The sequence below is a fragment of the Parasteatoda tepidariorum genome, chromosome 9, assembly GCF_043381705.1.
Source record: "Parasteatoda tepidariorum isolate YZ-2023 chromosome 9, CAS_Ptep_4.0, whole genome shotgun sequence".
Lineage (NCBI taxonomy): Eukaryota > Metazoa > Arthropoda > Arachnida > Araneae > Theridiidae > Parasteatoda > Parasteatoda tepidariorum.
This window is the reverse complement of record NC_092212.1, coordinates 83509682-83537347: the sequence shown is the minus strand read 5'-3', so window position 1 is coordinate 83537347 and position 27666 is coordinate 83509682. Positions and strand designations below refer to the sequence as shown.

Sequence of the window (27666 nt, the reverse complement as noted above, 5' to 3'; positions counted from 1 at the left end):
ATTTTATATTATTGCAGTTTTTCTATTTTGATGATCCCTAAAATGTGAAATATTTATAGAAGGAATTCTTTGTAGGTCTGCTCCTGCATCTCCAAGTCACAATGGTATGAGTGGATTAGTGACTCCAGAATCGTTGTCTAGGGAACCAAGTCCTGTCAATGAAATCCAAGAATCTGAGGGTTCATATCCCCCACAACACTTCTCAACAACCTCATCATTCATACCGATTTCTGTTGGGGAATCAAAATCTATATCTAATCCAGGATCACCTCGTAAGTTCCTCTACTACTAAAATTTCTGATAATTATTGAAGAGTTTTTTTTAAAAAATCTTTTTTATCAAATATTTTCTAGACCAGTGATTCTCAACCTTCAGTGTTGCCACTCCAGGGTAAACCTGGAAAATACAGAGACTTTAAAAATCACTTTAAATAACAGGGAATTTGAATTTTTTTCTTCTTTATGAACTGAGAATTTCGTTTCTTTGTCCTTTAAAAAATGGGGTCCCCTCAAAGGGTAATCTGTGAGATATTTAAGGATGATATTTCAGCTATACTAAACTATTTCATTTACTACAGAATTATTTAAGTATGTTCAGTTGTTCCTTTTTTTTTTTCTCTTAAGTTTTTCCAGCAACTAAAACTAATAAATATATCTCACACAAGAGCACAGTAATTGTTGTGTTTCCTCTAAATATATTTTGTATTATATGTACAGAAAAGACAGTGAATTTTTGTTCCTGATTCAACTCTGACCTTTTTGAACAGCACAAAGAAAAAAGTTTATAAGTTGTTTACCTACGTTATAATACACTGTGTTAAATAGTTTATAATAATTTTGAATTTAAACTAAAATAAAATTTACTACAAAAACAACAGTACATTTATTAAGGGATTAATTAGTTCTTTGTGCAGTTTTTTTTCGCCTTTTTTTCCTCACATTGCTTAATAGTTCTTTTGTTTTGTATTTTATTTGTTATTAACTGTTATTTTTTTTCCTAGTTAATAATTGTTAACTTGTTTTTTATAGTTATAATTGTTATTATTATTATTTATTTTTTTTACATTAAATGTTATTTTCGTGATCAGATACAATAAACTATTGCATCTGATCTGGAACGCCAAATAAAGTGGGGAATAAATACTGATTAACAACTCCCCGCAAATATGTGACTGGCTGCTGAGACAATCCTCCAGGCCACGTGCTAGTGCGTGATTGGCTTATGTGGCATCACATCACATTGGCAGCAAATATGTTTAAGTAATATGTGTGACTGCTATTTTTTTTTTTACTTAAGTTATAATAAAAAGTATGTAAAGGCGTGGTGGCTCATGGCATAGAGCGCTGACCTTCCAGCAAGGCGACCCTTGTTTGATCCCTATAGTTAGGTGGAGAGAGCATTTCTAAGTTTGGACACATTGATGTAAACTTCTTGCATATTTTACCATATCTTGAGAAATTTTTTTAACAGATTGAAATTTTTTTTTGCACAAATATAAAATTGAATTAACTTACAAAATGAATCTTATAACTGTGTGCAAAAAGTAAAATTAGCATTAACGGGAGCCAAACTATTGGAACAATATTTCCCAGATTGCAGCTGGCTATTTTAGGGGACAGAAATCTGAATCCACTGGAAAAAATATTTTTCGTAACTTAAAATATCGTCTGGACTTATTAATTAACCTGTTTGTGGTCACCCCCTCATACCCTTAAGATTGAGTCCTAGAATGTGAAGATCCAATCATTTGATCAAAAGTTATTCAGGGTGGTTCGTTTTTTACTTTGCCCACTGTACACTCACTAAAAATATTTAAATAATTTTAATAGTGAATGTTATCAATGAAAAATTCACTTTAAGTTGTTAGTTTTTTTTATCATGCTTCAGATTTTTCAGTATTTTTTTAACAGAATTTAGTTTTTTTAAGCAGTGCTTTCAAAGTTTTTTTGTGTATTTGTGCATTAATATCTAAAAACATGTAAATAAATTTGTATCTCAGTATCATTTCTGTATTTTCCGATCCAATTGGATCACATATCAGTTTTATGTGTAACATAAGTCTATTTTTAACGTAAAAATCTCATTAATTTTGATTTTGAACTTTTGTGTTACTTTTCATTTAATGTTATATATGATTTAATTTTCAGGCCATTTTATAAATCCATCAGTCCCACAGAATATCAGTAGTAGTCTTCAGCCATCTGCTCATTATATTAAACCAAGAGCTTATTTCCCCACTTCACAAACCATGGCCATGCCTAGCAACGGGATACTAAGCAATGGAGTACATGATGATTACCCACATGGTTGTGGTGAGTTCTATCTTTTTATTTTTTACAACCCATATGTTGCTTGAGTTAAAATGCTATGGGAAGCTAGTAATATGCATATTAATTTGCAAATGTAATATCACCCATCCCAGAAATACATAATTTTTTTGCTGTTGTGAATAAGTCAAATTTATACAGTTTGAGGAATAATGAAGCATTTATTCAATACGATTTCAATTTAATTTCATTTTAAAAACCAACATTAAAACATTGTTACAAACATGATTAGAATTGTAGACATTGTTTTTCAAAAAGGAATGAAGTACTTTTCTAAATTTGTAGAGCAAAAAATCTTTGAAAGGACAACATTAACTAGAGAATAAAAAAAAACTTGCTATCGTTTGTTGCAGACTAGTTAAATGTAATACAATAGATTTTGGCATACATAATGTAATCAAAAGGGAAATTCACAAAATGATCTTAAAGCAATTATTATTTCTTTAAAATTTGTTATATACCTTTAAAATGAAACTTTATTGTAACCTATACATAATACTTTATACATTTTGTTCTAAGGGTTCAGTAACAAATACTATTCTTATAATGTTAATAAAACCCGTTTAGATTGTTTAAAAAAAAAAGCAACTTTCCGCGTCTATGATTCCGTAACTGCCGAGTCTCCTATTTTTTAATGAAGACTCCTGTATTTTACAACTATCTCCTGTTTATCCGTATATTCTCAAATTTCTCCACATTTGTTGAAGAAATTAAAACAAATAATATTTTGATGAAAAAATATCCGCTGATGGCAAAAATGCTTCTCTTATTCCTCAACAGATGATGCTATTGCCACTACTGTAGTATATTGAGTGTTAATAGTTTTAGTTGAGTCGTGCCGACTAAAGGGATAGAGTGTTGGCCTTTCAATAAGGTGGAACAGAGTTTGAAACCCAGTAGTGGCTGGTCGATACGAATTCCGCATCCTGCTTGCACCGACCACAATGATATAAAATATCCTCAGTGGTAGACGGATCATGGGTCAGGCTAACCATGGGAGTTTTTTGTGATTTTCCTCACCATGTAACTGGATTGGGTTCAAAATTAGAAGGCTACGGAGTTGAACATTGATAGTTGTAAACCCAAAAATTGATTTGTGCATATTTTTTTGCTTCGCTAAATGTAAGTGCTTATATTATTTTCAATTTAGAATTTCTCTTTTTGATTTACATGACTATGCATAATGTATTAAAACTTTACTCGTGGCCTAAGAAATGTGGCTAGTAAAATCCTTGTTATTTTATTTCTCCAATGTCGGCAGGTACACTACCGGTCAAAAGTTTGCGAAAATTTTGAAATCTACAAAAAAAAGTTCTAAATTCAAATGTTCATAGAACTGCGAAAAATCATTCAAATGGCATGAAAATTTGATATGTTCTAATGTGAACTCTTTACAGTTAGTTACATATGATCAAATTGCAATACTTTGTTTTTTGCGAACTGAATCCACCTTTTCATCATGAGTTGTTTCTATGGTGAAAAAAGTTGTTAAGTTTGAACACTTGCCAAACTTGCAAAAAAAATTTTTTGTACTTTCTGTTAATAGAAAATAGTTATTTGAACAGTTCTATGTAAGTCCTCAAAATTTCAAATCGATTTGATTTTTTTTGACGAAGTTATAGAATTTTGAAAAACATGTGTACTTTTCTCGATTTTTAAGCATTCCACATTTGCGGTCCTTTGGTCTATACATCTTCGACCAAAGAACTTTTTAATTTTAATGTTTTCTATATTTTCAAATAATTAATATTGATTATAAAACAAATATTCTTATTTATTATTGTAATTATTGTTACTACAAGGAACTTATTATGAATATAATTAAAACAATATCTCATAGATGTCACATTTCATCTAAAATTTGTTTGTTCTTGCAAACGATGCTCTGATATTTGAATCGAAGTCAGTTATGGGACATTTTACAACAGGAATGGAACTCTATATCACTTGAAGTGATTAATGGTTTATTAGAACGAATGCTATGCATATGTAAGGCTATAATAAAAGCAAAAGGTGGATGGTTCGAGGAATCTAAGATTTAAATGTTAATTTATTTAATTACAAAATACGAATAAGAATATGTTAAATATTTGACCTGTTGTAAATAAAATAGTTTAATAAAAATGCAAATTTTTTATACTATTGTTATTATTTTTTTAGAATTATTTATGTAATTATTGTTATAACTTTTTAATTTAATTTAATATAAAGTAAAAATATCACAACAAAACTAATACAGGTAAGCAATAAATATAAACAATAAATATAAACAATAATAATTACAATAATGAATAAGAGTATTTGTTTTATGATAAATATTAATTATTTGAAAATATAGAAACATAAAAATTAAAAAGTTCTTTGATAGAAGATGTATAGACCAGAAGACTGCATATGTGGAATGCTCAAAAATCGAGAGAAGTACACATGTTTTTCAAAATTCTATAACTTCGTCAAAAAAAATCGAATCGATTTGAAATTTTGAGGGCTTACATAGAACTGTTCAAATAACTATTTTCTATTAACAGAAAGTACAAAAAATATTTTTTGCAAGTTTGGCAAGTGTTCAAACTTAACAACTTTTTTCACCATAAAAACAATCCGTGATGAAAAGCTGGATTCAGTTCGCAAAAAACAAAGTATTGCAATTTGATCATATGTAACTAACAATAGAGGGTTCACTTTAGAACATATCAAATTTTCATGTCATTTGAATGATTTTTCGCAGTTCTATGAACATTTGAATTTAGACCTTTTCTTTGCAGATTTCAAAATTTTCGCAAACTTTTGACCGGTAGTGTATGTCATACAGAAATACTATTACTGACATTGAACAAAAATATCGCAATTTCGTTTTCATATTTCGTTTTTAGAAGATTATTTTACAGTTTTGGTTAAGTTTAAGGATTTGTTACAGTTTAGGTAACACACCTCAAACAGCACTTTTGATGTTAGACTGAGAAAATTTGTTTGTTTTCAGTTTATAAAACAATTACTAAAGCTGAAATGCAAAGTGACCCCGAATGCGAGAACACCCTATAAAGTTAGCGAAATCACAACCAATACCAACATTTGAAAAGGCATTAAAAGCAATGTACTGTATTCATGCCAGTGTACGGAAAACGAATGGCAAGCTGTTACACATGTCAAAACTTTATTTATTTGTGCTGACGAGAAAAAGAGCATATTTAAACCCAAAATTTTCAAATATTCTAAATAAATAAATGTGTTAATTCATTTGCACGATAAGTATTGTTACATTACATAATTTTTTAAACTATTATTATTAACTGTTTATTATTTTTCATAAAATAACTTAATATTTTACGGTAACCCACTATCGACGTTTTCCCCCCTGTATCTCTTGCAATGAATGGTCCTATTAGAAACAATTGGTCAAAGTCCTACTATATTACACATATGGGGCTGCTATCTTTCAACACTTTTTGGGAAAATTTCTTCTAATGGTAACTAAGTTTGTTTTAATGTATTAATTTTTGTTTCTCTCTGTTCTGATTTCATATTATTTTCAACACTAATTGTAAAAGATACAAAAGTTTAGAAGAACCTTTTTTGTCCACAGTGAAGCTTTTCAAATATTGGTAAAATTACCATGATTAATTCTTCTGATTCAATCTTTAGTTTTTAATTGCCTACCATTCTGTGAAATATTTTGCCATAAGCATAGGAGTTAGCACTCTTGTGTGTTCCAAGATTAGATTTCCTTATTTATTAATTTCCTGATATAGAACTAAAGAATTAATTAAAACTTTTAAAGTATGCATTGTAATTTTTTTTTTCTTTTTGTAATAGTGTTTAAAAATATACTGCCAGAAAATAAAATTTAAACATTTTCTGCAAGCATAACCTCTGCAAGCAATTTATTTACTCTTGTAAGTAATTTCAACTTTCCCCTGATTTCCTTACCACCAAATTTTGATGAAACTGGTTAGAAAATCATTGATTTTCTTTAAAGTGTTTAAATGTTTAAAAACTATATTCACTATACTAGCATATATTTCTTTAAATTTAATGAAAAAATCTCTAAAATTGACTGTGGGTTGTATACGGAAATTCTGACATTTTTTTTCTTCTTTTTGGCGGTGAGTATGGTAGCAAGGTATAACTATTTCATGTAGGGGTGTGGGGTCATTGTTTAGTACAGGTTTTGGCTCGGGGTGGGTGAGGGAAAGGGAATCTTTTTCTTCTGTCTATTGTGTTAGCCCTAGAGTGAAGAGAAGCTACCCTCCCTGAAATGCACTATTCTTGTTTCATTAGCAGCATACAGCCTCAGACATTGTGGCGGGGGCATTTCTTACCGTAGACAAATTATATCTGAATAGTCAGGGGTGTCTGTTTAAAAGAAAAACGGACTCTTCACAAAATATCTTTTCATAAAAACGGACCCTTCACAAAATAATTTATCTTTTAATCAGACCCTTCACAAATTTGTTTATCTTCATTATTGTTTTGTTAATCGAATAAACCCTTCCCAGGAAAAGAGGAAAGAAAGACAGATGTAAACGAACTAAGTTTTGTCTTCAGCAGTCGTTTCTTCCTTTATTCGTCCAAAATGAATATTCTGCGTTCAGCAGTATAGGCTAAATACCTGTTTGTATGTTGTATCTCAAATATAGTAACAGCAATTGCTGTTTATTTTTTAAAATTTAATTTTTTTTAATTATAATTTTACAGTGTTGAGCATAATCTTGTATGTCTTTACAATTTAAAAACTCCTTGAAAAAGTTTTTTTTTTTCAAANCATGGCATAGAGCACTGGCCTTCCAGCAAGGTGACCCTTGTTTGATCCCTATAGTTAGGTCGAGAGAGCATTTCTAGGTTTGGACACATTGATGTAAACTTCTTGCATATTTTACCATATCTTGAGGAATTTTTTAACAGATTGAAAAAATTTTTTTGCACAAATATAAAATTGAATTAACTTATAAAATGAATCTTGTAACTGTGTGCAGAAAGTAAAATTAACATTAAAGGGAACCAAACTATTGGGACAATATTTCCCAGATTGCAGCTGGCTACATCCTATATTTTAGGGGACAGAAATCTGAATCCACTGAAAAAAATATTTTTCGTAGCTTAAAATATCGTCGGGACTAATTAATTAACCTATTTGAGGTCACCCCCTCATACCCTTAAGATTGAGTCCTAGAATGTGAAGATCCGATCATTTGATCGAAAGTAATTCAGGGTGGTTCGTTTTTTACTTTGCCCACTGTACACTCACTAAAAATATTTAAATAATTTTAATAGTAAATGTTATCAATGAAAAATTCACTTTAAGTTTGTTTTTTTATCAGGCTTCAGATTTTTCAGTATTTTTTTACAGAATTTAAATTTTTTAAGTAGTGCTTTCAAAGTTTTTTTGTGTACTTGTGCATTAATATCTAAAAACATGTGGATAAATTTGTATCTCAGTATCATTTCTGTATTTTTCGATCCGATTGGATCACATATCAGTTTTATGTCCAAAAAAATTTTGAAATACATTCTAATTTAATGTTGTATATGATTTAATTTTCAGGCCATTTTATAAATCCATCAGTACCACAGAATATCAGTAGTAGTCTTCAGCCATCTGCTCATTACATTAAACCAAGAGCTTATTTCCCCACTTCACAAGCCATGGCCATGCCTAGCAACGGGATACTAAGCAATGGAGTACATGATGATTACCCACATGGTTGTGGTGAGTTCTTTATTTTTTAGTAATCACATCCCATATGCTGCTTGAGTTAAAATGTTATGAGAAGCTAGTAGTATGATTATTAATTTGCAAATGTAATATTACCCATCCCGAGAATGCGTCAAAACTTTTATTTGCTGTTGTGTATAAGTAAAATTGCTAATTTATACAGTTTAAGCAAGAAAGAAGCATTTATTCAATATGATTTCAAATTTAATTTCATTTTAAAAATAAGCATTAAAATATTTGTGATGATTAATAAAACAAACAAGATTAGAGTTGTAGACAGTGCTTTTCAATAAAGAATAAAGTGCTTTTCTAAACTTGTAGATCAAAAAAAGAGAAAAAATCTTGGGAAGGAAAACATTAACTAGTTAGTTTTTTTTCTAGAACCCTAGAATTGTTAATGCTGTCGTTTGCTGCAGAGTATTTAATTGTAATGCAAATTAGATTTTTGCGTACATAATGTTATCAAAAGGAAAATTCACAAAATGATCTTAAAGCAATGATTATTTCTTTAAAATTTGTTATATACCATCAAAATGAAATTTTATTGTAACCTATACATAATACTTTATATGTTTTCCTGTATGTATCGTCTTGTTCTAACGGTTCAGAAACAAATACTATTCTTATAGTGTTAATAATACCCGTTTAGATTGTTTTGGAAACAAGCAAATTTCCGCATCTATACATTCAGAAATACTATACCTAGTATAGAGCGTTTACCTTTCAATGAGGTGAATCGGGTTCGAATCCCAGTCTATACGAATTCCACATTCGGCTCGCACAGACCACAGTGCTGACGTGAAATATCCTCGTTGGTAGACAGATCGTGGGTTCCAACCCACGATCCGTCAACCACGTCCCCTTGCCGTCAGGCTAACTATGGGAGGTTTTTCTCTCCATATAACGCAAATGCGGGTTAGTTCCATCAAAAAGTCCTCCACGAAGACAGAAATTTCTCCCAATGCTTGATCCAGGAGTTCCCTTGTCTTCTGGATTGGGTTCAAAATTACAAGGCTGTGTAGTTGAACATTAGTAGTTATAAACCGAAAAATTAGGTCAGCTGTTATAAAAAAAAAGTTTAAAGTTTATCTTCTGGCATTTTATAGGTTGAAATTTGAATTAATAGATGTTAACATTTGATTTTCAGAAAAATTGTATGGGCAATTGATATATCCTCACAGAACCCCAGATTTTCACCCTGAAGTGGCTAGGTTACAGCAGCAACAGCAACCCAGCGTTATTATGCAAGCACCTCCATCACTACAACCTGTTGAACCTTCTTCTTTCATGCAGATGATGAAACTGGCTGAAAGTGAGAATGCAGATTCTGAACAAAGAAGGTTCATCATGACAGACAAATGCTGAGTTTTTATTATTTTGAAACTTTAATCAGGGACGAGATTTTGTTGTTTACCCATGTTATCATTTCAGAGATATATTTATATCTTTATTGTTTTATTTCTATCCTTTGTTTTTCATTTTATCGGAGATGCCAATTAAGATTGTTGTGTGTTCTTCATTTTCTCATTTTCTTAAAAATTGATTTCTTTTTTTTAAATAAAAAACTTTAAATAAATTGTTCCATTAGAATTGAATTGATAATCTTATTATTAAATCATCTATTAAATCAAATTTTGAAGTTATAGAGTCTGTATCTTATAAATGTTAAAAAAATTTTATTTTAGGGAGACCAGCTACGTCAATGTCGTCAAATATATAAATTCAGTTTTTTTTTTTTTTTTTTTGGATTTTGTATTAAAGNAAGAGTTTTTGCTGTTTTAGCATCACTTCAAACAGAAATGTGTAACCATATAAAGTCAGGGGTCTGCATAGAGTAAATTTACTACTGTTTAGCTGTCTTCTCTCAAGTTCAGAGAAACAGTAGTTTTACAAATAAAAAGCTGTTTCTAATGCAAACGCTGTTCTCGTTGCAATTTGTAGAAAAGAGGAGCTTTTCTGCCACCTGTCTTTGATAAAAAGGTAGCACGTGTTTGGTCAGATAGTGCAATATGCTAAGCCTAACCAGTCGCTTACGCCAAAGCAATGGAATCGCCATATGGAGAAAAATGTATAGAAATTTACCAGTCAAAAATGATTTTTATTTTGTAGTGACAATTTTTGAAAATATTTTCTTACTTTACCATATTTTATGTTAATTTTTTAATTTTCACAAATTATGCCTCAATTTTTGCGAAATAAGTATCTCTTAAAAAAACCTAGACAGGCCCCTGAAAGTATATTCTTTAAAAAAAGACAAGTTTTTTTAGTAATTGCATTTGCTTGCTATATTAAGGGTTTTAAAATATTCTTAATTTCAACAGAAATAGCATGTTCAAAATCACCTGAAATTTTTAGATAAAATACAGCAGAAGACTAAGAAACAATTTTTTCCACTTAGAATAAATAATGACTGCAAGAATTTTATTATAATTCATTTGATACTTTAGTATGTGAAATGAAAATTGTAGGAGACAAAATTCAACTTTGAGTTTGACTTTGTTTTTAAATTTTCACTTTTGTTTTTGTATTCTGAAAAATCCAAAAGCATTATTAGATATTTAAAAAGGCTTGAATTGAACATACATCAACTACTATTGCAATTTTGGTAACTGAAATTTTGTACAACGATGCATTTAATATAAATTTTAAAAAATCTAATAGTTTCTTAAAAAATGCTTTGTAAAATTTTTTAATCATTTTCTTTATAACTATGAATTCTGGTACAATCATATTAATATTCATTCCCCTTTCTGATTATTTTATGTTTTAATCATTTGTACACATTTTTTTTTTATTGTAAGAGGGAAAAAATGCTGTATTCTACCAATAACTACTCATTAAAAAAGGATTTTTTTTACTGAAATAAGAAACGAAATTTTTCAAAATCCATTTTTTAAGAAACAATTCAAACAATTGTTGTTCACTTAATTAAATTAAATTTTGTTTCCAGTTGGCATCTCTGGTTTAAGTTGTGATCCTGATTTATTTTAATAATCTTTATTACAGAATAAGTTTTGTTATTTCTTTTTTTTTTACATTGAAAATTGTTGTTTTTAATTCTTAGTCATTGTTAAATTCTTTAAGAGTTTCTACGTACTGTTGTTAAAAACTGATTTTGAGACTAATGTAGACTAATAATGCGTTTTCAAATTCTTTTCTATGCACAGTGGTTTTGTTGAATGCTAGTGGCTCTGCTTGAGCAAAATATAAAAGATTTAGCAATATGCATTCCAATCAAAAGGAATGTATGTGATCTTGATTAGATTCTAATATCTGTTAATAGTTTAGGGCATATTTTGTACATATGTTTTATTATAATTGAAACTTGTTAAAAATAACTTGGAAATTTACCTTTTTATTGGTAGAACTTTATTTTTATGCATAAAAAAACATAAAGGATCCTGTTTTAAATGTTATGTTGGTCATGTTTAAAATAAAAGAACTGTTATTATAGTTATTAAAAAAGTGTTAAGAATAATTTATAAACTTTTGTATAAAATTTGTTTTATTGCGATAAAAACTTTTTAAAACTAATACATTGAACTTCATGGTGTCTAAAAATTAGCTAGGAAAATTATTTTTTTATTGGTAAAACTTTAAACTTAAAAGTATCCTGATTTATTGGAGATGTTTAAAATAAAAGAGCTGTTTAGTTATCAAAAAAGTGCTAAGAATAATTTATAAACTTAATTTGTTTTATTTTTTAAAATAAACTATTGACACTTCATAGTGTCTAAAAATTTACATGGAAATTTACCTTTTTATTCATAAAACTTCATTTTTACCTACATAAAACTCAAGGAATTTTGTTTTATTGAAGATGTTTAAAATAAAAGAACTGTTGTTATAGTTATAAAAAAATATCAAGAATAATTTATAAACTTAATCTGTTTCATTGCGATTAAAAAACTTGTTAAAAATAAACCATAGACACTTCATGATGTCTCAAAAATAACTTGGAAATTTACCTTTTTAATAATAGAATTTTATTTTTTCCTATATAAAACTTAAAGGATCCTGTTTTAAATGTTATTGGAGATGTTTAAAATAAAAAAAAACTGTTATAAATATCAAAAAAGTGCTAAGAATAATTTATAAACTTAATTTGTTAGATCACAATGTATAAGCTTTATAAACTCAAGCTCTTCTATATGCCAAATGTTATTAAAAAAAATAAGAGCTTAAAAATTATATATTGCACATGCTTAGGAGGTTAGTTTCATACTTGTATTAGGATTGAATGATATTTTATGCCAAGAGCTTTGAATATTTTTGTGCTATCACTTACATGTTAAAAGTTTTGAAAAAAGCAATATTTAAAATTTTACTTCAGTGTAATGATTGAAGTGCTTAACAAATATTTTATTAAAGATTAATAAATGTAAATCATTATTTTGTGAAACATATTTACTAGTCATGTCGACAGAGTAAAATTTATTATCTTTTTTTATGTTTTTAGATTATCAAAAGTACGAACTTGTTTAGATTTTTAAAACATTTACTGATGTTGTACTTAAAACTGTTTTCCTAGAATTCCATGGCCTAAACAGAGTAATGGCAATTTTGAAGTAGCTTGTTAAAAAGTACTGTTATGAAATGAATAATCAATGATCCTGCTTGCTCACTTTGCATCAAAATCATGTTGACTCTGTTGAACTATGATTCATTTAGTTATTTCCAAGCCAATAGACATGTAACTATGATTCATTTAGTTATTTACAAGCCAATGGACATGTAACTATGATTCATTTAGTTATTTACAAGCCAATGGACATGTAATTATGATTCATTTGGTTTTTTAGAAGCTAATGGATATGTAACTATAATTCATTTAGTTATTTACAAGCTAATAGACTTGTAACTATGTCTTAGTTATGCAATTATAAATTGATTCGGATATTTTTAGTCTTCAAAATTGCTTATTGGAAATCTAAATTTTTATTAATATTTTTGGCATAATATAACTTATTTTTAAAATCTAATTATTTTACAAAGTGCATGGTTAATGAAAGAAATTTTCGATATAAAAGATACTTTAATTCAGCAAAACAAATTTTAAAAGCAAGGAAAAGAAAAGCATTTCAATCTTTAGATGCACTCAATAAGGGAAAAATTTTGTTCTTAGCCAATCACAGATTGATATTGAGTTATTCTCAAAACTATGTTTAGTTCTAGGGAACTCTAGGTTTATAGTGAAGCAGAAAGTGCTGTATTTTTGAATTATGAAGGACGTTATTTTGTATTTGAAATGAAAGAATTTCCCATTCCATTCTGTTGTATTGAAAAATAAAAGTGGCTTTAAAAAAGTATAAATGATATTTTAAAGATGTACAGTAAAGTATTTTAATGCTTTATTTTAAAGAAATAAAGTACAATTATATCTCTGAATTTTCTCATATTTCTTTTTAACCATACTGCCCACACAATTTTTACGATGTTCATTTTTGACAGGAATATTCCTATGAAAAACTAAGTGATATTTGTCGAAAATTAGGAGACAAAGCTTTAGAAAATTAGGTACTTGTAATGACTAGTTTTTTTTATTAATAATTTTTTCCCCACCTTTAAAACCTTTGTGCAATCAATTCCACATACAAACCATTTTTTACTTTTCATTAATGTCTGTTTTTTCTAAAGCTTAGTAATTCACTTTTCTTTTATATCTCATACTCTAACTTGTGTTTGACTTAGGAATGCTAACTCTGCATTATAGCACTGCACATAAGTACATCTTATGCATATTTTTTAATTTATATAACACAAGAATGAATTTAAAAAATAAAATAATATCAAATGTTACAATCAGAAATTATTCTCATTGAGAGGTACTTGTATTAAAATTTCTAAAAAAAATTTAATTTCAAGCATAAAAACAAAATATCAGAAATAAAAGAAAAATAATTATTGTCATGATACATAATTATTAAAATAACAGTGATACCATTAATTTAAAGTCAGTTAAGCTTCTAAAGATTCTCCAACAACTTATAATAAATATGGAGATATTTTTGTTAAAATTTTAGCCATACCAATACACTTCTCATATACCAATATGAGAAGTGTAGTAAGTTTTGTAAAATTTAAGGTTGGATTAAAATTTTGTTTCTGAACCAATTAACTATATTTCTAAAATATACTTCGTTATTTTTAAAATTAAGCTTCCTACATTAAAAAATTATGTAAATTTACATATTTGCTTTTATTTTGAAGAAGTTGAGCATTAATAGTTAATGATAACTTTGAATTATAACCAACAAAATATTTTGCATGTCATGATACTCCAAAATAAAAGATGTACAAACAAAAATAGAAATGTTAGGAAAAATAAAGATTAAAATTTAATCCAAGTTTTATGTTTTTTTAGTATGATGCAACGAAATTCAGCTAGTTACTAGCGAGTATTCTGATTGGAGCTCCACTCTAAAAAATTAATTGGCTATACCAAAAGTAATTAGTATACAAAGGTTTTCTTGTAAATTTTAATCTAACTTTCGCTTAAAACAAATAGTGAGTTCTAACTTGATTGGCTTAGAACAGAGATAGCAAGGTTTAGGACAGAATGGATTAATCCATGTTTTAAACTGTCCTGTCCTAAACTTTGTTTTTCATCAATATATGTCACAATTTTAAAAAAAAGTTAAAGTTAGAAAGTTAATTTTGAACAAGAAACAAAATGAATTTGTTTTATTAAAAAAGTTTATTATTATTTTCAATATTGCATTATTTATCCTTATGCAAAAACATAATTTATCAGTATTAAACGCACATTTATTCATATTTAAAGGATAAGGTATTTACTTTTGTTGTTCAGTGAATTGTGGAGCTCTAAAAGTTATATTTTCCAATTATTTTTCTTTAAGAAGTTAAAGCAAATTGTATAAAACGTTGAGATGGCTAATATTTTCTGGAACAGGTATTTTGCACCTGTTATAAAAATAACAGGTTACTTCCAAAGGCCTGTTCCAAAATACTAGGCAAAAATTGTAATTCAATTATCTTGCCAAAAATTTCTTTTTCTTCTTTTTTATGATGTTTAAATTGTTTTTAAGCCATCTTTGTACAGTTTAGAAAAAGAAAAGATCAGGTTTTTATTTATGTAATTGATGCAGGGCCTTCGTCAGATGTTACGAGGGGCCCTACAAGTTTTCTGTTTCTGCAAAATCTCCAAGAAAGTAGATAGCTCTGAAACTAGTTAGATTTTTATTTAAATAATTCAAATAGGTCAATTTATTTCCTAGAAATGGACAAAATAAAATTTTTATTCCATTATTATATTTTTTAGAGCTGTTTCAAGTCTAGTAATTTAATGAGTTACTTTGCTAAAATCGAATGTTTTTTCATAGCTTATTTCCTAGAAATGTTTTTATATAGCTTATTTTCTCTAGTTCAATAGCTTGCATTTCTATACAAGTTTTTGCATGGTAAAACTAGAACTGCATTCAAGGAACCATGCCTTGTATATGTTTGGAAGAAAAAAAAATTCTACAATAATATTTATAACAAAAACCGCCTATGAAACGTAAGGCACTCCGCGAATTTCCCCCTCCTCGTGCGTTGAAATCTTTAAAACTCGACTTTTTTATGAAGGGGGGAACACAGGCATTACTTTGGAAGATTGTTTATTTTAAGGTTAGCAATATGTTACGCACTTTATGCTGCTACCTATATTATAGCTTTTTTCTTCCTAAATCAAAACATGACATAAAAGTCTCGGTGTAGCAAAAAAAAAAAAAAAAACTAAATATCGAAGTTATATAATATCGATATTATATACTAATTTCGATATTTAGAATTTTTAGAAGTCATTTAAATTACTTTTTGAATAGTAGTGATCAGGCGAGGTATTACTTAACTACATAATAAGTAGTTGCTACTCTTTTTTAGAATAAATGCTTACTCACATCACATTTGGAAAATTCACCGAGAAAAGTGGAGAGGCCTAATGGTATTTTACAGCCCTATGTTAGGCTTAGCTCGGACTTAGTGGTATGTTACATGACTAGGTTAGTTTTAGCTGGGCCTTAGTGGTATGTTACGTCACTAGGTTAGACTTAGCTAAGCCTAATGTTATGTTACACTTCCATGTTAGACTAGTGGTATGTTACATCACCAGGTAAGGCTTATCTAAGCCTAATGATATGTTACACTTTCACATTAGGCTTAGCTAGACCTTAGTGGTATTTTACAGCCCTATGTTAGGCTCAGATAGGTCTTAGTGGTATGTTACATCCTAGGTTAGTTTTAGCTGGGCCTTAGTGGTACGTTACATCACTAGATTAGGCTTAGCTAGGCCTTAGTGGTATGTTACATCACCAGGTTAGGCTTAGCTGGGCCTTAGTGGTATGTTACATCACTAGGTTTGGCTTAGCTGGGCCTTAGTGGTATGTTACATCACTAGGTTACGCTTAGCTAAGCCTAATGGTATGTTACACCTTCACATTAGGCTTAGGTAGGCCTAATGGTATTTTACAGCTCTATGTTAGGCTTAGCTAGGCCTTAGTGGTATGTTACATCACCAGGTTAAGCTTAGCTAACCCTAATTGTATGTTACACCTCCACGTTAGGCTTAGCTGGGCCTAATAGTTTTTTACAACATTATGTTAGGCTTAGCTAGGCCTTAGTGGTATGTTACATCACCGGGTTAGGCTTAAATGCGCCTAATGGTATGTTACACCTCCAATAGGCCTTATTGGTATGTTATACTTTTAATAATGCTTTAGTGGAATGTTAAAGCATCAAGTTAGGTAAGGCCATAACGATACGTTACATCATCACGTTAGGCTAAACTGATCCTAATGGTATGTTTACATTCAAATTGGCTTACTTAGGCCTTAATGGTATGTCTTAGCCTTTATTGATACGTTACACAGATACATTAAGCTTCGCTTAACGTCAGAGGTATGTCACACCGCCTTGTTTGACTTAAATAGGCATTAGTGATATGTTACAGGACAAGGCTCGCAGCTATCTGAGTTTAATGTTATGCCTGCCCTCAATGTTAGATTTAGCTAGGATTCAATCATATGTAACGCCACCATTTTATTCTTATGTATACTTAGTGATGTCACACGAACACAAGCATTTAATTGCCTTCAATTATAATACACGAAAAGTCCGAGACCAAAAGGATCCAGGCTACCGAAGTAAAGCATCATTAACATCGGTCAGTGAGCAGGTGGGTAACCATTTTGATCAGACTGTGAAGGGCCTGAGGGCGCACGGAATCGGTCCTACTGAAACTATTCTGCCGTAAAGTGATATACTTCGTGCACTCGTCGGGTTACTAAAGCGGAAAAGCCATCCCCTCTGCAGAGGATCAAAATTGTGGTGGCATCTTCACTAAAAAGAATCTTATGATTTTCCTTATAAAACTTTGAGAATATCGAAAGTTATTTCGCTCACTTATTCTTAAGATTTTGTTACGAATAATGCCTGATAGGTATCTTACTTACTTCGCACTAGAGCTTCACAATTCTCTGAGAAGTGTTCACACAGCTGCGGGGAACTAAGTGGCTTCAGTAGGTGTGTTTTAGAGATAAATATTTTTCTGAATGTAAAATGAAGATTTCTAATAATCTTATAAGATTATTAGAAATCTAATGTTTCGCATACCGTCGGCAATAGCCCCATTGTGCAGCTCTCTAGTGTGACATAAATAAAGTACCTCTTTAACATGACAAAGTTTTATAAGGCGATCCTTGTATTGGGAAGATGTTGTTGTTGTAGTTGTTGTTAATTTTACGTCGCAGTACAGCTGCACAATGGGCTATTGGCGACGGTCTGGGAAACATCCCGGAGGATGATCCGAAGACATGCCATCACAATTTTGATCCTCTGCGGAGGGGATGGCACCCCCGCTTCGGTAGCCCGACGACCTGCGCGCGAAGTCGAGCACTTTACGGTAGCACAGTTTAACGAGGGCCAATACCGCACACCCTCGGTCCCTACGCAGACTGATCCAAGTGGTCACCCACCCGCACACTGACCGCAGCCAGTGATGCTTGACTTCGGTGATCTGCTGGGAACCGTGTCTTATCGATCAGTCCACTGCGGGACTGTATTGGGAAGAAAAGACTCGACATGTATATTTCATTAAATAAATGTTACATCCCAGCAAAAGGGCCTCTCTGGCCGAGCGGTGTCACCCGCCAAACGCTCTGTTAAGCTTGGAGGTGGCGGCTTCGAATCTTGCTGTTACCCTGGATGCATTCTTCTTGATGTTCTTCTCTGTGTTGTGCTATCTGTCCTTCTACTTGACAAAGGTTTATAAACCTTAATTGAGCACAAAAGCCTGCAAAACAATCCCAGCTAGACTTAGGTTGTGGGGCTTTTGTCTAGTTGGATTAACCTCTTGCTTACGGCTGGTACAACAGGTGGACTAGAATGGCGGGCCTCATCATACTAAGTGCCGTAAGCAAAGGATTAACTCAGCAAGAAGAAAGAAATACCCTAAGCATAGGGAATGCAAAATATCTTTCTCTACTCAGATCTGTTTACCATAAGATGTATTTTACGAGACGTGCTGACTCAGGGGATAAAGCGTTTGCCTTCCAATGAAGTGAAGTGGGTTCGAATCCCAGTGATGACTGGTCGATACGAATTCCGCATCCTGCTACCGACCACAGTGCTGACGTAAAACATCCTGAGAGGTTGACGGATCATGGGTTAGAGTCCCCTTAGGCTAACCGTGGTAGATTGTCGTGGTTTTCCTTTTTATGTGACACAAATGCGGGTTGGCTCCATCAATAAGTCTTCCACAAATACAAATTTCTTCCAATACTTGATCCAGGAAGTTCCCTCGTCTTCTGGATTGGTTTCAAATTTACTAGGCTACGGAGTTGAACATTAGTGGTCGTAAACCCAAAATTGGGTCGGCTGTTCAACGACGGTTATAAGAAGAGGTATTTTGCAACAGTATTGAACTCGGTCGATACGTGCAGGGGTTAGTGCACGAATCGACTAGCCACCACCGCAGATCGCATCTAAGTTGACTGATTGAGGTCATTCCTAGTTCAGACTTACCCATTGTTAAGAACAGGTAGTGCCGAATTCGTAACTGTTGAATGGGCACTTCGCTTGTCACTGTAAACAGTATTTTCTCCATCTTCGTTGCTCCCAAAATCATTAGACTGAACTTCATCTATAGGGCAAGAAACGACTACTTCTTTCAACATAGCATACTTCCATCCTATGAAAGAAAATTGCTTATTAGAACATATTTTCAACACCAAAAACGTTCTCTCTAAAATCTAGAACATGATTTCATGACAGGCGTGAAACAGGCGACACAAATGTTTCGTTTTACATCCATCAATAATTAAACTTCGCCGCCTAGTAATTTCATAATGCAATCCAGAAACCAAGAGAACTGTTGGATCAAGCATTAGGGCAAAAGTCCTTGTGAAGGACTTTTCTTTTTAACTAAACGATGAAGAGAAAAATCTCGAAACCTTCCCACGGTTAGCACGATGGGAATAAGGATTCCAGCCCATAATCGGTCTGCCACTAAGGATGTTGCACATCAGCAATTGGTCACCGCAGGTTGCAAGCCGAACAGCGAAGCGGATTTACGGCTTTACAAGGCCTCTGTATTAAGTCATCATCCCCAACATTCCGGGAGTCCAAAGGACCCAGGTCTATCGGACACGGAAACCACACAGTGTCACCCAGAAGACGCGAGAGCGGTCCCGGTCATCAAGTGCCCAATTCTACAGACCTACAAAAGCTTGTCTGTCTAAGCTTGCTGTAAAAGACAAGTTAGTACACGGAAAACAAATTTAAAAATGAAATTAAATTAATGGAAAACAATTAATTATAGTTTAATTTTTTATTTTATAGCCGTCGTTGAACAGCAGACCCGATTTTTCGGACTTACAACTACTAATGTTTAACTACGTAGCCTTGTAATTTTGAACCCAAAGCAGAAGACAAAGGAACTCCTGGATCTAGTATTGAAAGAAATTTGCCTTCGTGGAGAACTTTTCAATCTAACTAACCCGCATTTGCGTTACAGCTGGAGGAAGATCACGAGAGCATCACACGGTTAGCCTGGTTGCAAGGGGACTCTAACCCATGATCCGTCTACCACTGACGATATTTTACGTCAGCACCTCGTTGGAAAGTGGACGCTCAATCCCCTGAGCTATCATGGCTCAGCTGGTACCCATTGATCAGGAGCTGGGTAGACTTTGAGCCGCTACTGGGAAGCGAGCACCAGTTCTTTACGCTGTGTCTCAGTTACTGAGCTCATTCAGAAAAGAAACGCATCAAAACTTGTTTGATTGCTTTCTGAAACTTGGTATTTCTAATTAGTACCTCTCTGTTTGATCCGGTTATCAAACATTAAAATAACTTTTGAGTCTTTCCTTTCTCATAAATGACTCGTCAATTAGTTTTATTTTTTCCTTGTTTAAATATTAATTTGTAATCCTATGTAACATTTTATAACCTTATTCTTGGCAAGGATTTAAAATATATACATAAAGGGCGATAATTAGCGAACATCTTGTATACAGAGTGTCTCAGAACTTTAAAGAAGGGTTAGTGTACAGCTATAGACAGCAATGTTACGTGTTTTTGAAATTAGAGGTACTGAAACGATTAACCCTGTATATGACGTTAAAACATAATATGCTCTTTCCGCTTCCTTCTCTGATGATGACTCTAATTTGTAAATCCTGTCCCACATACAGGACTTGTCCCGTCTTTATCTCTTTGCTGAAAGATTTAGTCCCTTGTGTCGTTGTCATCAGGGATACCTTGCAAGACACATCACGAGGAATGCTGAACACTTTCTTGAGATCTGCTTCTGATGAACGCCTGCATTGAAATGTTTACATCAGTTACATGAGGCATATAGTTTGTCTATTGAAAAAATTCCTCCTCGCCACGAATTTTCTGCTGCTATGGAAACAAGAAATGGCACATTTCAAAGAGGGGAGTTCGACCCACATTTAACATCGAAGCGAGGAATTTTGTACTTAATTTCCTGTACATTTTATTAATCAGGATAATCATAATTAGGTAAAGTGTCAGATTTCATACTCGGGGTGGCTGTGTTTATAACACGTGTAATTTTTCAGGTATCTCTCCGCATTCAGATCGATTAAGTGACTTTAAAAATTCTAAATTCGAACAATTTCAGTTTATAATTTACTATTATAAATTTATAAGATACGTGACAACCTTGAAAAAAAAAACTGTTAATTTCTTTTATCTTTCCAAAATATATACTAAGTGATTTGAGCAAATAGACATCACTTAAAGAATTCATTTTGATTTCAAAGTCTATTTAACTAGCCTATATACACTTTATATAACAAAGCCTATATAACACTAGCCTATATAACAAAAAAATCGACGCACCAAGAAGAAATCATCCGATTGCTTTGAAATTTCGTATGCATGAATGTTTTGAACAGATCAGGATGGAATGATGCCGACTGGGGACGTATAGTCTTTAGCGACGAATCCCGCTTCCAACTGTGTCCTGACGATCATCGAAGACGTGTTTGGAGACGCACAGGGCAGAGGGGGGATCCTGACTTCACTATTGCACTCCACACCGGTCCTCAACAAGGCATTATGGTCTGGGGTGCCATTTCCTTTGACAGCCGGACCCCTTTGGTCGTCATTAGAGGTACACTNAATATATCATGGTTAATCTGCAAGCTTGTCAAACTCTTCCTTGGCCTGCCAGATCACCAGATCTCTCTCCAATCGAGCATGTCTTGGATATGATGGGAAGGCGATCGCATCTGGCACGGAATGTTGATGACCTCGTTCGACAATTGGATCGAATTTGGCAGGAAATACCGTAAGAGACCATGCGGGAGCTTTATCGGTCTATGCCACGCCGTGTGGCAGCTTTTATCCAGGCTAGAGGCTGGTATACACCTTATTGAACTTGTTACTATAACTGTGCAATAAATTATTCAATTGTTCTGAAATTTTAATCATTTACTATTCTGTACATTGTCTCCCTATCCACCAATTTTCGTTTCAATCGGACAACTCCTTCTTGGTGCGTCGATTTTTTTGTTATAGAGTGTAACTAAATTATTACTAATTTCTTAAGAATAACTTTCTTAAGAGAAATTAATTTAAAATATAGAATCAAATGATACGTCTATTTTCTTACGTCTATATCCATATACCTTAGCAAGCAATTTCGGCTTTTCCTCTGTTTTCTTAAGCACTGATTCTCCAGAATAAAAAGTTCACTGACGAAATTCTTGTTTCTCTCTTTCTAAAACAACAGAAATTTTTTTTAAAAAAAAATATGCTTGTAGAGATAATAGTATTAGAAATATGACATAATTCATAATTTAAATAGTCATTTAAATATTTAGTATTGTCTTTATTTAAATATAAAATAGAGCGCAAAAAAAAAAAAAAAAAAAAAAAAAAAAAAAAAACACTTTTTTTCACTTTTTATTTATTAATGGAATTTTCTCGTACTGGGATGTAATCTTAAAATTAGAGTTTCATTAACTGCTTCAATAGCAAAGTTTAGTTTAATTTGAATCGCATCAAATGAGCCGGACCGAGTCTTACGAATGGACTCACCCTCCTCAACATCCTTAATCTTTCATTTTAAACAGGTTGGAACACGAACCAGAAGCAGCTTCAAAATGAGGCTGACTGGCTGGCTGCAATAATGGTTATTTCGAATCACTAAAAGTGAATATCTGTAACACCTTCACGAGAAAGACAGGAGAATGGAAAAAAAAAATTCTAAAAAAGGCCTTGGCTCACAATGGGCTGTCAGTGAAGTAGAAAAGTATTAAATTATAGTTCCTCTTGAGTTTTTCTACCATAAAATAGCACTTCAATCACTGAAAGGATATTTTAATATAATGAATAAATAAATCTATGCAATCGTTCGATATTTCTTTTTTCTCACTTTTTGAAAATGGATACAACGAATAAAGTTCATATTTTTCATTACCAAAATGGTGGCAAAAAAGCCCGGAAATATAATTAAAAGCACTTTATTTAGAAATTTTTAACGAAAAGCGTTATAAAAGAAAAATTAAGCTTATTCGAACGTTTTCTTAAAGTTAATTACTGTACCTAGTGTGCAGTAAACACATTTACGTTAATCAAACATGTTTACCTACTTAATAACCGAGAATCAAGCTCCTCTGACATAAAAAATTTAAAAAAAAGAAAAATTTGCTATTAATAAGGGTATTTTATTGCAGTGTGAAGCCTGGTTGATAGGGCGCTGGACTCCCGTTCGTTAGAACAGAAGTTCGAATCCAGCCCACCAGTAAATGGTGACTGTTGCGTGTTATATCCGTTAGGTCACAAAATCCTCCATATTTCCATAACAAATTATACCTCAGCGGGTACTGAATTGGAGAATGATCGATCTCTGGTTCAGGTCAAAATTACGCTCTGTAGATGAATAAATGGATATATGAATGGGTCCGCCCTATGAACGGGTGTGCCGTATGAGTGAGGCAGAAGACGAACTTTAGGCCATAGATGGCGCCTATGGAAAACAAGAGCAATCACGCCCATTGCCTTATGGGCCAACGACAACAGCAACAGTTGCAAAGTGAAGCAGATTTATGAAATTGATCAGAAGAGCAAATGCGAGAACTGCAACTGCTGTAGAGTGTGTTATTCATTTCATTCCTAAAAGGAATAAAACAACTTTTTCTTAGCTCCCGGGACTGACAATCTCATTACTACATCTCTAGTTTAAACTTTTAAAATCGACCTTGCGCAGCTTATAGATAGGCTAAATACCTCCCTCTGCGCCGTAGGAAGAAAAGAAGCAAGATTTGCCGAAACCATGCAAATGGAGAAAGGGAAAGTGGGAAAACTGTGAGACGTCTATTCTACTTGCGAAAAAATATAAAACAATCTCAAGTTGTAGTTAATTTACGTCGCACTAGAGCTGCACAATGAGCTATTGGCGACGGTCTGGGAAACATCCCTGAGGATGATCCGAAGACATGCCATCAAAATTTTGATCCTCTACGGAGGGGATGGCACCCGTTCACTTTACGGTAGAACAGTTAACGAGGACCAATACCGCACTCCCTCGGTCCCTACGCAGACTGATCCAAGTGGTCACCCACCCGCACACTGACCGCAGCCAGTAATGCTTGACTTCGGTGATCTGCTGGGAGCCGTGTCTTAACGATCAGTCCACTGCGGGACGTTAATTTAAATCGTATTTATCATTATTTATCATAATTAAGTATTTAAATCGCTATAGCGTATTTAGAAAAATCGCGGTGTATAAATCCTAGATTTGATTATTGGATAACAAATGTCTGATATGTTGGATGGCGATAAATCCATTTATTATTCCTACAGACGTCTTGATATTAGACTAGTGGAGAAAAGTGGGTTCAAATGATTTAGCAGTAAAATCGTTTTAAAAGGTTGGGATTTCTATTTTTGTTGGATGGGGGGAAGATAATTGTTTGTGGGACTCTGCGCTTTTGTGGGACGATAAGTAGAAACCATTGCAGATTGGGTGAGAGCTCGTGATGACAATGCTAACGTTACTGAATCAGACTTTCGGGAATCTTTAACTTTAGGACTTTATATTGTGACTTTGAGTTATAATTTGTTTAATACTCTTGAACAAATTAACTTCTCAATATTCTAACCTCTCTTAGCCTCTTCGAGACGAGCGAGTCATGTATTGTACCACGGGAATTTATTTCATAAGCATCGTTGAACGGTCGACCCAATTTTGGAGCTTACGACTACTAATGTTCAACTCGGTAGACTTTTTAATTTTGAACCCAATTCAGAAGACAAGGAAATTCCTGGATCAAGTATTGGGAGAAATGCTACCTCCGCGGAGGACTTTTTGATGGAATTAACCCGTAATTGCATTACATGGTGAGGAAAACCACAAAAAACTCCCACGGTTAGGCTCATGGCAAGAGGATTCTAACCTATATCCCGTCTACAACTGAGGATATTTTACGTGAGTACTGTGGCCGGTGTGAGCAGGGAGCATAATTCGTGTAAACTGGCCACAGCTGGGACTCAAACCTGGAGCTTGCGTGATAAATAAGCTCTTTAGCTCCAGCAACAACTTTAACTTCTGCTGACGGCTAATAATTTTCTAGAAAAGAATTCTTTTAATTTAATGGAGCTTTCAAAACCTTAGAAGATAAATGTGGAACTTAATGATATATATTATAAAAGTAACCAACCTTCGAACTTTTCCTCAAAAAAAAGTTTGTTTTAGGACAAAATTAGTATATTCAGTCACGGTTACAACAAACTGTTATGCATATTCAATGTAAAATTCATTCGGGATTTTTCCATAGGACTTTACAGAAAGAGAAGCCGAACAATAATTCAGAAATTGTAGGCAGTGGCGTGTAATACCCCAGGCATCCAGCTTCTCATTAACCAATAATGATGGTAAAACTTTTCATCAATTGCTAGTATTATTTATAACATAAAATTAAATTTCTTTTTATCTGAATCTTTAAGAAAACGATTTTTTAAACAAAACAATAGGAGTTTGAAGCAAATTTAAAAACTTCAGATCCTTAAAATTTCATTTTTTTTCCTATAAAAGAAAACTCAAATGTATTTTCTTGGTACACATAAATATGTTATCATGGAATAATTTCTGCATGCACATACATAAGGAAATTAATCTATTTATGTATATTTTTATCAAATGAAATGTCTCCCCAATGTCGTTTTTATTTCTTATTTGCTTTATTTTTAATTTTCTATTCTTTTGGAAATCTTCTATGCAAGGAATTTCAACAGCGATCTCCACATTTCTGCCTATACTTTCAGTAAAAAGGCACCCTTATGGGTAACTTGTTTTACTGTCAGTGCACTCTTGTATTAAATATTCATAAAATTACAAAAATGTGAAGAAATGTTTGGTATTAAAACTCTAAGTATTATAAAGGATGAAATCTGTTTAAATAATTTCTTATTCTTGTACTATTTGAGATGGTCTGTAAAAGTGTATTGTTGCAGCATTGTTTGTTTTTAGCAACAATCAAAAAATACTCCCGCAAAGAACCTCACTATGAAGTTAAACAATGAAAGATATTGGTTAAGAATTGAACAATGTAAGATTCTTTTCACTCTTTCAAAATTTTTTTCAGCATCAATTCAGATTCCCACTTACAAAATTTCACTTTTAATTCATATTTCGCCACAAAATTTTAAAAGAAACCATGGAAAAGATCATACGTAACATCTGCGGAAAGCTGTAAGTAAAATTTTGTATATTTTATGGATATTATTTTTAATTTTAAAGTTGCATGATTTCCATGGTCAATGGAAACACTCAGGTTAGTACCATATTAAGATCGATCTCAGAGCAAATTTTTTACTGTAGAATATTTTTGTATTTTAAAGGTGAGTTCGGTAGCAGAATTTAGGAAGTGAGTCCGCAATACATTATTTTCATACATTTAAATTAGTCTGCACCTTAACACAATCAACAATGATTATTATTGAAAAAATTCAGCTTAATCTAACATATAGCAAATTTTGTAAACTTAAAGTCCATTAAAAATATGCATGAAAATTTATGTAGTTTAAATTCAAGTTAAATTTTATACAAGGGTACTTCAAAAGCGGAATGCAATTAACATTCAGTCCTCCATACATTTATGCCTGTAATCAAATCATAGAAAAATGAATCGCTTTCTTGGTTCTTTGTCGTGTTCTCTTACTTCAGCTTTTTTACGACAGATTGGAAGCTCATAGGATGAGCATTTTGTTTCTTGCTAGTGAGCTCGGTAGAAGAGTTATGCAGCATTATTATCATAAATCAAAATTAGTCTGCAGCTTCAATCCAGTCAACAAAGATCATTATTGTAAAAATTCAGCTTAATCTAACATATAGCTAATTTTGTAAACCTAAGGTCTTTAAAAAGTATGCATAAAAACTTTATGTTCTTTAAATTTAAGTTAAATTTTATGCAAGAATACTTAAAAACTGGAATTTGGTTAACATACAATCCCTCATACAGTTAAACGTGTAATCAAGTGACAGAAAACAAATTTCTCTATTTTGTTCATTTGTGGTGTTCTCTACACTCAGGTTTTATTTTTTTAATAGAAACAATTTTAGAAATTTTTGAAAGGAGTCGACGCAATTATCCCCATTTGTTTGTTTGCTTTTTTACAAATAAAAATAAAACTTAGATGAAAAATAATCTTTAGATGCTGTAATAATCTGTGCTGTCAACTGCATGCTGGTAAGTCTCTCCCCCCCGACTGGTTACTATTCCCGATCGACTGTTCAATAAGTTCATTATCCACAAAACATATGAAAAAAATCCTTAAAAGCAACAATTTTGTATTACAAATTTGTTCGCATCTCTAATAACAGTGTTTGATTAAAAACTAACTATAGATACGGAATTTTGATCATTCTACAAATAATGCCAGTTTAAACGTGCAATTTACTATTTACTAAATTAATTTCTGTTTACTTGCTATTAAATAAGTGATATTTATGAACAGTAAATCAATTTTACACATACAAAAAAAAAATTATATTGCTGTAAAAAGAGCTTGAAATTTTTTTTTTTGAATTGACAAATAAATTAATAATAAATTTTAAAATATAAAGTAATAAAAAGAAGTAAAACTTATGCTGTA

General features: G+C 32.0%; 1 protein-coding gene across 2 annotated transcripts in view; it reads left to right on the top strand.

Annotated features, from left to right (window-relative positions):
- LOC107443000 (forkhead box protein K1) overlaps positions 1-13428 on the top strand; it is a 48371-nt gene extending 34943 nt beyond the window's left edge. The window contains exons 5-7 of one of the 2 annotated variants that reach the window (XM_043051744.2): positions 76-272; positions 2148-2312; positions 9188-13428. In XM_043051744.2, coding sequence (XP_042907678.1) covers positions 76-272; positions 2148-2312; positions 9188-9405 — 580 coding nt within the window. In that variant the 3' untranslated portion in view covers positions 9406-13428. Of the gene's footprint in view, positions 1-75; positions 273-2147; positions 2313-7869; positions 8035-9187 lie in introns of both variants that reach the window. The other variant, XM_043051743.2, reaches the window with a different exon arrangement.
- The last annotated feature ends 14238 nt before the right edge of the window (positions 13429-27666 follow it).